Source organism: Salvelinus namaycush, chromosome 31 (assembly GCF_016432855.1).
Source record: "Salvelinus namaycush isolate Seneca chromosome 31, SaNama_1.0, whole genome shotgun sequence".
NCBI lineage: Eukaryota > Metazoa > Chordata > Actinopteri > Salmoniformes > Salmonidae > Salvelinus > Salvelinus namaycush.
In genome coordinates, this window is record NC_052337.1 from 17,339,618 (window position 1) to 17,352,046 (window position 12,429).

The 12,429-nt window shown below is 44.7% G+C and overlaps 1 protein-coding gene across 2 annotated transcripts; it reads right to left on the reverse strand.

Annotated features, from left to right (window-relative positions):
* Positions 1-1,876: 1,876 nt before the first annotated feature.
* On the reverse strand, positions 1,877-11,150 carry LOC120025888 (coiled-coil-helix-coiled-coil-helix domain-containing protein 10, mitochondrial-like). 2 transcript variants are annotated; one of them, XM_038970602.1, is made up of 4 exons: positions 10,940-11,150; positions 10,145-10,367; positions 4,840-4,981; positions 1,877-1,910 (listed from the first exon to the last, which is right to left on the reverse strand). In XM_038970602.1, exons 1-4 carry the CDS (start codon positions 10,984-10,986, stop codon positions 1,903-1,905), a joined length of 420 nt encoding a protein of 139 aa, XP_038826530.1. In that variant the 5' UTR covers positions 10,987-11,150; the 3' UTR covers positions 1,877-1,902. The 2 variants fall into 2 exon arrangements, with proteins under 2 accessions (XP_038826530.1, XP_038826529.1); XM_038970601.1 differs by lacking the exon at positions 1,877-1,910 and adding an exon at positions 2,218-2,454 and having other exon boundaries at positions 10,940-11,149.
* Between the last annotated feature and the right edge of the window lie 1,279 nt (positions 11,151-12,429).

The window sequence follows — 12,429 nt, forward strand, 5'->3', positions numbered from 1 at the left end:
TTACAGGTGCACAATTGAGAGCATCCTGTCGGGCTGTATCACCGCCTGGTACGGCAACTGCACTGCCCACAACCGCAGGGCACTCCAGAGGGTGGTGCGGTCTGCACAATGCATTACCGGGGGCAAACTACCTGCCCTCCAGGACACCTACAACACCCGATGTCACAGGAAGGAAAAAAAGATAATCAAGGACAATAACCACCCGAGCCACTACCTGTTCACCCCACTTCCATCCAGAAGGCGAGGTCAGTACAGGTGCATCAAAGCTGGGACAGAGAGATTGAAAAACAGCTTCCATCTCATGGCCATCAGATTGTTAAACAGCCACCACTAGCACAGAGAGGCGGCTGCCTACCTATAGACTTGATATCATCTGCCACTTTAATAAATGGAACACTAGTCACTTTAATAATGCCACTTTAAGAATGTTTACATATCTCGCATTACTCATCTCATATGTATATACTGTATACTGTATCCTTCACTATCTATTCTTTACTATCTATTGCATCTTAGCCGCTCTGTAACTGCTCATCCATATTTTATACTTATATATTCTCATCCCATTCCTTTACTAGATTGTGTGTATTAGGTTTTGTTGTGGAATTTGTTAGATATTAGATTTTGTTGTGGAATTGTTAGCTATTACCTGTTAGATACTGCTGCACTGTCGGATCTAGAACCATAAGCATTTTGCTACTCGCAAATAACATCTGCTAACCATGTGTATGTGACCAATAAAATTTGATTTGATTTATATCAGCCCTCTGAATGAAGAGCAAGACGTGCCGCTCTGTTCTCGGCCAGCTGTAGCTTAACTAGGTCTTTCCTTGCAGCACTGGACCACCGGACTGGACAATAATCAAGATTAGACAAAACTAGAAACTGCAGAACATGCTTTTTGAAGTGTGGTGTCAAAAAAGCAGGACATCTCTTTATTACGGACAGACCTCTCCCCATCTTTTCAATCATTGAATCTATATGTTTTGACCATTTCAGTTTACAATCTAAGGTAATTTAGTCTCCTCAACTTGTTCAACAGCCACACCATTCATTACCAGATTAAGCTGAGGTCTAGAATTTAGGGAATGATTTGTACCAAATACAATGTTCTTAGTTTTAGAGACGTTCAGAACCAGTTTATTACTGGCCACCCATTCCAAAACAGACTTCAACTTTTTATTAAGGGTTCAGTGACTTCATTAGCTGTGGTTGCTGATGCATATATGGTTGAATCATCAGCATACATGAACACGCATGCTTTGTTTAAGGCAGGTCATTGGTAAAAATAGAAAAGAGTAGAGGGCCTAGAGAGCTGCCCTGCGGTACACCACACGTTACATGTTTGACATTTGAGAATCTTCCATTAAAGAAAACCCTTTGAGTTCTATTAGATTTGCCATATCGTGGATTCAGAGCTGAGGTTAAAAGCCATAACACATACAGTACAGGTCAAAAGTTTTAGAACACCTACCTACCTATTCAAGGGTTTTTCTTTATTTGTACTATTTTCTACATTGTAGAATAATAGTGAAGACATCAAAGCTATGAAATAACACATCATGTAGTAATCATGTAGTAACCAAAAAAGTGTTTAGAAAATCAAAATATATATTTGAGATTCTTCAAATAGCCACCCTTTGCCTTGATGACAGCTTTGCACACTCTTAGCATTCTCTCAACCAGCTTCACCTGGAATACTTTTCCAACAGTCTTGAAGGAGTTCCCACATATGCTGAGCACTTGTTGGCTGCTTTTCCTTCACTCTGCGGTCCAACTCATCCCAAACCATCTCAATTTGGTTGAGGTCGGGGGATTGTGGAGGCCAGGTCGTCTGATGCAGCACTCTATCACTCTCCTTCGTAGTAAAATATCCACTACACAGCCTGGAGGTGTGTTTGGTCATTGTCCTGTTGAAAAACAAATGATAGTATGGTAGATGGTAAGGTTTATCGCTGCAGAATGCTGTGGTAGACATGATGGTTAAGTGTGCCTTGAATTCTAATTAACTCACAGACTGTCACCAGCAAAGCACCATCACACCTCCTCCTCCATGCTTTACGGTGGGAAATACACATGCGGACATCATCCGTTCATCCACACCGCATCTCACAAAGACATGGCGGTTGGAACCAAAAATCTCCAATTTGGACTCCAGACCAAAGGACAAATTTCCATCCTTACTTTAAAAAAGTGAAAGACTAAACAGGCCTCCAGCAGAAAGTAAACAGCAGCTCTTTATTTCACAATATCATATACATTACCAAAATAATCAAACAGCACACATTTCCTTACATGTCAACAAACATAATTTCTTTCTTGTAATAGTGGAGAGTTAGTTGAATAGAGTTTATTTCATGACCGAGTGGCTCATCTGTCTACAGTAGGTATTTATCCAAACATGGTGTCTTGTTTTGACTCACAACATCCTCGCTCAAACCATTGATGTCACATCTGAAGGAAAAACAACCAAAGACAAGGTCAATTCATTTGTAAAATAACAATCTGCAAATCATATTCCAAAACAGTTAGGGCTCAGAAAATGATAAATACTAAGTTGATTTAAAAATTAAATAAAACAAGCACATGCAAGACACTGAACAAAGCAAGCACATCCATGTCTTGCAGTGGTCAACCGATTATGATTTTTCAACGCCGATACCGATTATTGGAGGACAAAAAAAAAGCCGATACCGATTAATCGGCCGATTTTATTTAATTTTTTAAATTTGTAATAATGACAATTACAACAATACTGAATGAACACTTACCTTAATATAATACATCAATAAAATCAATTTAGCCTCAAATAAATAATCAAACATGTTAAATTTGGTTTAAATAATGCAAAAACAAAGTGTTGGAGAAGAAAGTAAAAGTGCAATATGTGCCATGTAAAAAAGCTAACGTTTAAGTTCCTTGCTCAGAACATGAGAACATATGAACACTGGTGGTTCCTTTTAACATGAGTCTTCAATATTCCCAGGTAAGAAGTTTTAGGTTGTAGTTGTTATAGGAATTATAGGACTATTTCTCTCTATACAATTTGTATTTCATATACCTTTGACTATTGGATGTTCTTATAGGCACTTTAGTATTGCCAGTGTAACAGTATAGCTTCCATCCCTCTCCTCGCCACTACCTGGGCTCGAACCAGGAACACATCGACAGCCACCCTCGAAGCAGCGTTACCCATGCAGAGCAAGGGGAACAACCACTCCAAGTCTCAGAGCGAGTGACGTTTGAAACGCTATTAGCGAGCACCCCGCTAACTAGCTAGCCATTTCACATCGGTTACACCAGCCTAATCTAGGGAGTTGATAGGCTTGAAGTCATAAACAGCTCAATGCTTGAAGCACAGTGAAGAGCTGCTGGCAAAACGCACGAAAGTGCTGTTTGAATGATTGCTTACGAGTCTGCTGGTGCCTACCACCGCTCAGTCAGACTGCTCTATCAAATCATAGACTTAATTATAACATAATAACACACAGAAATACGAGCCTTAGGTCATTAATATGGTCGAATCCGGAAACGATCATCTCGAAAACAAGACGTTTATTCTTTCAGTGAAATACGGAACCGTTCCGTATTTTATCTAACGGGTGGCATCCCTAAGTCTAAATATTCCTGTTACATTGCACAACCTTCAATGTTATGTCATAATTACGTAAAATTCTGGCAAATTAGGCGGCCCAAACTGTTGCATATACACTGACTCTGCGTGCAATGAACGCAAGAAAAGTGACACAATTTCACCTGGTTAATATTGCCTGCTAACCTGGATTTCTTTTAGCTAAATATGCAGGTTTAAAAATATATACTTCTGTGTATTGATTTTAAGAAATGCATTGATGTTTATGGTTAGGTACAGTCGTGCAACGATTGTGCTTTTTTTGCAAATGCGCTTTTGTTAAATCATCCCCCGTTTGGCGAAGTTGGCTGGCTTTGTTAGGAAGAAATAGTCTTCACAGTTCGCAACGAGTCATGTTAGCAGGCAATATTAACTAAATATGCAGGTTTAAAAATATATACTTGTGTATTGATTTGAAGAAAGGCATTGATGTTTATGGTTAGGTACACATTGGAGCAACGACAGTCCTTTTTCGCGAATATGGACCGCATCGATTATATGCAACGTAGGACACGCTAGATAAACTAGTAATATCATCAACCATGTGTAGTTAACTAGTGATTATGATTGATTGATTGTTTTTTTATAAGATAAGTTTAATGCTAGCTAGCAACTTACCTTGGTTTCTTACTGCATTCGCATAACAGGCAGTCTCCTCGTGGAGTGCAATGCAATCAGGTGGTTAGAGCGTTGGACTAGTTAACTGTAAGGTTGCAAGATCGAATCCCCGAGCTGACAAGGTAAAAATCTGTCATTCTGCCCCTGAACAAGGCAGTTAACCCACCGTTCCTAGGCCGTCATTGAAAATAAGAATGTGTTCTTAACTGACTTGCCTAGTTAAATAAAGGATAAATAAAGGTGTAAAAAGAAAAAGGGAGAAATTAAAAAAAAAAATCGGCCAAATACCGATTTCCGATTGTTATGAAAACTTGAAATCGGCCCTAATTAATCGGCCATTCCGATTAATCGGTCGACCTCTAATGTCTTGTGTTGAAAATACGCAAAGACAAGTCTTAACTTCTGATCTTCTAGATCTGTCAAATACTGTATCTTATGGTTATACCACAGAATTGTAGATCACTCCTTTGAGCAGAAATTGAGTAGACTTGCATGTTCTATTTATTCTAAGTCATTGGTTTAACCAAGTGTTCTGTGATACAATTGGGTGTTCATAATTCCTAGCTACCAATCATTAAGGAGAGCCTTACCGTGTGAGCCCTTGCACTGTTTGAGCGCCTCGTTGAAGCCCTCACACAAGCTGAGGTCAGCCTGAGTGGTGGCGCAGTCCAGGAACTGTCGCACCTCAAACATGCATGGGCCCGGCTGGGATGAGGCAGGTCGAGGGGCCTCCTGTAATGGCACGGACACACACTTAATAAGTCACCTGTCAAAGCAACTGTAGACATCTGCATTACCATTAACAAGCACTGATTTGACTACAGTGTGACAGACATTATCTAAATCTCCATGCCATCTCATGTACATTACGCAAGATATCCACCTGCTCTTTATATCTATGATATTGTCACGTTCGTTCTCCTCCTCGTCTGAGGAGGAGCATGGATCGGACCAAAACGCAGAGTGATATGAATACATCTTCTTTTATTGGAGATGAAGACAAAACGAACACTATACAAACTAATACAAAAAACAATAAACCACGAACGTGAAGCTACAAACGAAAGTGCACACACAGCTACTAACGTTAGACATAGACAATTACCCACAAACACCTAAAGCCTATGGCTGCCTTAAATATGGCTCCCAATCAGAGACAACAATAAACAGCTGTCTCTGATTGAGAACCAAATCAGGCAACCATAGACTTTCCTAAACACCTACACTGAACACTACCCCATACCTACTACAAAACCCCCTAAACAATACACACACCCTAAACTAGAAAAAACACACAAACATCCCCCATGTCACACCCTGACCTAACTAAACTAATAAAGAAAATCAATATAACAGAGGCCAGGGTGTGACAGTACCCCCCCTCAAAGGTGCGGACTCCGGCCGCAAAACCTGACACAGAAGGGGAGGGTCCGGGTGGGCCTTCCTATGGTGGCGGCTCGGGTGCGGGACGTGGACCCCCCTCCACCATAGTCACTAACAGCTTTGGTGGCGCCTTTGGAACGGCGAGTCCCGGACTGAATACCATCCCAGAGGGCGCCACTGGACGGAGGGGCAGCTCCGGACTGAGGGGCAGCTCCGGACTGAGGGGCAGCTCCGGACTGAGGGGCAGCTCCGGACTGAGGGGCAGCTCCGGACTGAGGGGCAGCTCCGGACTGAGGGGCAGCTCCGGACTGAGGGGCACTCCTGTGTGTGTTCTCTGGTGTGCAGTCAGATGGCTAGATGTAACAAAACTCTTTCCACATTGAGCACAGCCATATGGTTTCTCTCTTGTGTGATGTCTTTGATGTATTTTAAGTTTTACAGATGATGAGGTGAATCTCTTCCCACATCGACCACAGATAAGGTTTCTCTCCTGTGTGGATTCTCTGATGAATTTTAATGCCTGACTGAGGGGCAGCTCCGGACTGAGGGGCAGCTCCGGACTGAGGGGCAGCTCCGGACTGAGGGGCAGCTCCGGACTGAGGGGCAGCTCCGGACTGAGGGGCAGCTCCGGACTGAGGGGCAGCTCCGGACTGAGGGGCAGCTCATGACTGAGGGGCAGCTCATGACTGGAGGGCAGCTCATGACTGGAGGGCAGCTCATGACTGGAGGGCAGCTCATGACTGGAGGGCAGCTCATGACTGGAGGGCAGCTCATGACTGGAGGGCAGCTCAGGCGGATCCTGGCTGACTGCTGGCTCTGGCGGATCCTGGCTGACTGCTGGCTCATCCTGGCTGGCTGGCGGCTCTGGCCGGTCATGGCTGGCTGGCGGCTCTGGCCGGTCATGGCTGGCTGGCGGCTCTGGCCGGTCATGGCTGGCTGGCGGCTCTGGCCGGTCATGGCTGGCTGACGGCTCTGGCCGGTCATGGCTGGCTGACGGCTCTGGCCGGTCATGGCTGGCTGACGGCTCTGGCCGGTCATGGCTGGCTGACGGCTCTGGCCGGTCATGGCTGGCTGACGGCTCTGGCCGGTCATGGCTGGCTGACGGCTCTGGCCGGTCATGGCTGGCTGACGGCTCTGGCCGGTCATGGCTGGCTGACGGCTCTGGCCGATCCTGGCTCGCTGACGGCTCTGGCCGATCCTGTCTGGCGGAAGGCTCTGGCCGATCCTGTCTGGCGGAAGGCTCTGGCCGATCCTGTCTGGCGGAAGGCTCTGGCCGATCCTGTCTGGCGGAAGGCTCTGGCCGATCCTGTCTGGCGGAAGGCTCTGGCCGATCCTGTCTGGCGGAAGGCTCTGGCCGATCCTGTCTGGCGGAAAGCTCTAGCGGCTCCTGTCTGGCGGACGGTTCTGAAGGCTCATGGCAGACGGGCGGCTTTGCAGGCTCAGTACAGACGGGCGGCTTTGAAGGCTCAGTACAGACGGGCAGTTCATGCGGCGCTTGGCAGACGGACAGTTCAGACGGCGTTGGGCAGACGGGCAGTTCAGGCGCCGTTGGGCAGACGAGCAGTTCAGGCGCCGTTGGGCAGACGGGCAGTTCAGGTGCCGTTGGGCAGACGGGCAGTTCAGGCGCCGCTGGACAGACGGCAGACTCTGGCCGGCTGAGACGCACTGTAGGCCTGATGCGTGGTACCGGAACTGGAGGTACCGGGCTAAGGACACGCACCTTCAGGCTAGTGCGGGGAGCAGGAACAGGGCACACTGAGTTCTCGAGGCGCACTATAGGACTGGTGCGTGGTACCGGGACTGGTGGTACCGGGCTGAGGGCACGCACCTCAGGGCGAGTGCGAGGAGAAGGATCAGTGCGTACAGGGCTCTGGAGACGCACATGAGGCTTGGTGCGTGGTGCCGGAACTGGTGGTACCGGACTGGAGACACGCACCTCAAGGCTAGTGCGGGGAGCAGTAACAGGACACACCGGGTTGTAAAGATGTACTGGAGACCTGGTGTGTATAGCCGGCATCAAATCTTCCGGAACTTTAACACGAGTTTCAGGCTGAGTACGAGGAACTGACACAGGTGGCATCGGACAGCTAACACGCTCCTCAGGGAGAATGCCATGCATACTCTGCCAAATCAACAGCTCTCTCTCTTCACTCTCCTCCAATTTCGTCAACAACTCCTCGAATGTCTCATAATCTCCCCTTCGTTCACTCTCCTCCAATCTGTCCAATAAATCCTCGACAATCTCAGACTCACCCCTCAATTTCGCCGACTGTTCCAAATGCCCCTCCCCAAGAATTTTTTTGGGATGTCTCTTGGGCTTCCTACCGTTTCGCCGTGCTGCCTCCATTCGCCGGTATCCCTCCTCGCACTGCGCCAGAGAATCCCAGGCGGGCTCCGGCACTCTCTTAGGGTCGATCGCCCATCTGTCGATCTCTTCCCACGTAGTGTAGCCCAGATCCTTCTCCTGTTTCCGTGCTGCCTCCTCATACCGCCGCCTCTCGGCTTTAGCTGCCTCCAGCTCTTCACGAGGGCGGCGATATTCTCCATGTTGAGCCCATGGCCCTTTACCGTCCAGTATCTCCTCCCATGTCCAGAAATCCTGTGTAGGTGGGTCCTGTTGCTTTCTCCCGTTACACCGCTGCTTGATCCTTTGTTGGTGGGTAATTCTGTCACGTTCGTTCTCCTCCTCGTCTGAGGAGGAGCATGGATCGGACCAAAACGCAGAGTGATATGAATACATCTTCTTTTATTGGAGATGAAGACAAAACGAACACTATACAAACTAATACAAAAAAACAATAAACCACGAACGTGAAGCTACAAACGAAAGTGCACACACAGCTACTAACGTTAGACATAGACAATTACCCACAAACACCTAAAGCCTATGGCTGCCTTAAATATGGCTCCCAATCAGAGACAACAATAAACAGCTGTCTCTGATTGAGAACCAAATCAGGCAACCATAGACTTTCCTAAACACCTACACTGAACACTACCCCATACCTACTACAAAACCCCCTAAACAATACACACACCCTAAACTAGAAAAAACACACAAACATCCCCCATGTCACACCCTGACCTAACTAAACTAATAAAGAAAATCAATATAACAGAGGCCAGGGTGTGACAGATATAGAAGAAGTGCAATTGTTTGATCGAAGAATTAACATATTAAACACTGTTGAAGCTATAAAAGTGCTTGTTTACTGAAGAGTGACTGGTTCCAAGCTATATTCATATAAGCTATATAAGCTATATTCATGTAAAATAATTTCTGCATAGTTCACCTTTAAACTGATTCTGCATAGATTTCATAGGACAGTATTGACAAGCTAGCTTAAAAATGTTGCTTGTGTATCTAGAGCCTTCCTTTGCTATGGCTAGTCCTACATGATATTCAGCATCCAAAACCGCAAGGGCAGGTTGACATGATTTAATACTTAGCACAGTCAAATTCATAAACTATAACATAGAATCAATACAACAACCACTTTTTGGAGTCATGTCACTTTTCAAGACATCCCATGCTTCCTTTAAACAATAGATCCTTCATTGTTTGCAACTAGTAGGCATAGATATTGTAACACTGTCAGCGCCAGATGACGCTCTGTTTTCGTCTAGACTCAATGTCTGACATCAAGGAGTCTAATGTGACTCTTCTTGGGCGGAAGGCAGCCAGGAAGCTAAGAGCATTAGGCCAGTAACTGAAAGGTTGCTGCTTCGAATCCCAGAACCAAATAGGTGAATCTGTCTGTGCCCTTGAGCAAGGCACTTAACCCCAATTGCTCCTGTAAGTCAGTCTGGATAAGAGCGTCTGCTAAATTACTGAAATGTAAATGTAGCTAGCATGAGCTCACTTAGCCCAAACTCCTTTCTTCAGCTTTCTAGGACAGGTCTAGTTCTATTTTCAGAAATGCTATCAAGAAACCAAACTGCAACATATCAAACTGCGACGTCACATTTTTAAATACCCAAGATCCCTCCATCTGTTTTTTGCACACTTAAGAGAGTTCTTTCAGTTCTTCAACCACACAATACTGAATGTCCAACAACGCTGTTAGGTTAAATTTTAAAATACAATTTGAAAGCTGAAGGGTCAAATCACTTAGGGCAGTAGCTTATCATCACCATGGTTGCCAAAGTCAGTAATGCCTCTTAGAGACATCCTCTGCTGTCCAACGGCCACACCAAATGTAGTACTGTCAGAACAGACAGAAACGGTACATCTTATTTTTGGCTGTTGTTCTTTCCAGACAACATACCTTTTTGTCAAACAAATTGAATGTAGGTAAGAATTTGGGAAGACCTCACCAGTACAATGTCCCAACCTGAATAGACCAAAACTTCCTTCTAGTCCATTGCTTTGGTGAAAGCAATAGCCTACGGTGAAAACTAATCTAGTTCTATCCCCTGTCAATGTTTCTGAAGAATAGAAAGACATTTAGGAGTATTGTAACACTGCCTATTTCCGTTCACAGTTTCTCAACAGCCCCCTGACCTGCTCACCTGGTATGTGCTGGCGGCGGGTCTGGCTGTCTCAGGGCTGCCACCACTGAAGGCGCCGGTGATGGCACTGCCCATGACATGGCCCATGGCAGAGCCCACTGCCACCCCGGCCGCGGTGGTGGCCATCTGGGCCATTAGGCCGGGTCCTTGGGGTGCGGCAGGAACAGCCAGGGCTGACGGGGCTGGAGCGACTGGGGCCGGGGGATGATAGGTCGGAGCTGAGCTGGAAATATTTTTTAAAAACACAATGAAGCCAACATGGCCTCTAAAAACAGAACAGCTACATAACTATAGGGGGAGGGGGGTCAGACTGATGCAACATCATCGCTCTGACATCACTTGCACTGATTACAATTGTTATTTTGTTGCATCAGGCATCCCTGCACATCACCTGATACATTAGTAAGCAGCTGAGCTCTAATCATATAAACCCAAATAGATTACCATAATCTAGGATGAATACAGGCAAAACATCTTCTGAATGACAATAAGAAACATTTATTGAAGTTGAATGGCATAACTTGGTATTTGGCTTGTGCAAACTTCACTAGGAAATGTTGACCTACCCAGTGCCCTTGGGGTCAAGAACTGAAAAATGACAGGACCTCTGCTATTAGGAGAAGTGTAAAAGTGATTTGGCAGTAGATTTAGGCTGTATTTCTAAAACAGTTGTGTGTCATCCAATTACAATAGGTATATACTACAATAACCAGTAAAATGCTACGCAAACGAGGCTGTAACTTTGTAATTAAACCGTCATCTGACTCGGTTGCATAATCGTTGAAAACACATTACCTGGCTGGTGCCGAAGAACGACTGGCACTGCGACTTCCTCTTGCCATTTTTGATGCAGATGTTCTTTACCACTTCAAGCTGTTTCTGCCAGGGTAAACTTGTCGTCGTTTATATAAAGAGTCTTCTTCCAAAGGCTGTTGTAACGTGATTAGGTCTTGATGACAGCATGCACACGTGCCAGTGACCTTGTGTGGATTGTCTGGAGCGCATGCGCATTTGTACGAGTAGGTATAAGTAAAAATAACTTTAAAATGTGATTACCGATTTCCTGGAGTTCAGTACAACGATGCATTTTTTTTTTAAATCACGTTACAAACAAAATAGGTACTTTGTTAATTCTTAATTCTAAAACTCTGACAACAGTTGTAGAGAACAGGTAAACAGATTATGAACACTTTCTAGACGTTTCTCTGACTGCATAATAAGATTAGGCAAGCATGACAAGCTTTCAGTGACGTTCCAGTGTCCCCAAATCTCTGTTGAACTAGCCAATCCCTTACAAAAATTGCAGTTTTGAAACTACAGTAAAAGTGCAGTAACTGCAGTCGACTATAGTATTTTGTACACAGTAACTGCAGAATAACTGCAGTTGAACTGCATTCTAATTGCAGTACACTGCAAAATTACTGCAGTAACAAAAACGGTGTTCTTTTGGACGCAGTATACTGCAGTTATACTGACTGGTCAACAAAGTATCTAGCTACACATAGATTTTCATCAGAACCACATGCACACTAATAATTTGATATTAAACTGATTATGGCAGTAGGCAGATTATACAATAGTCATGTAACCACTTAACTCTGCTCATTTTAATCGGTGTACGGGCAACATCAAAGTAAGCATACATCCATTAAACACATGGTTTTCTGAGCAATCTTTCTAATTATTAGAACATATAAACACCTTAATCGGCGTTCCAGCAGTGTATTTGATCTGCGCATGTGCTAGCACCAGCCGAGCGAGCCTCCCTCTTTAACAGGATCGGTGGGTCCCCCGCGGTACAGTTGAGCTAACGTAGGCTAATGCGATTAGCATGAGGTTGTAAGTAACAAGAAGATTTCCTAGGACATAGACATATGTGATATTGGCAGAAAGCTTAAATTATTTTTAATCTAACTGCACTGTCCAATTTACAGTAGATATTACAGTGAAATAATACCATGCTATTGTTTGAGGAGTGCACAGTTATGAATTTAGAAAGTTATTCATAAACCAATTAGGCACATTTGGGCAGTCTTGATACAAAAATTATAACAGAAATGCAATGGTTCATTGGATCAGCCTAAAACATTGCACATACACTGCTGCCATCTAGTGGCCAGAATCTAAATTGCGCCTGGGCTGGAATAATACATTATGGCCTTTCTCTTGCATTTCAAAGTTGATGGTACAAAAACACCGCATGCTTTTTTCTTTGTATTATCTTTTACCAGATCTAATGTGTTATATTCTCCTACATTCATGTCACATTTCCACAAACTTCAAAA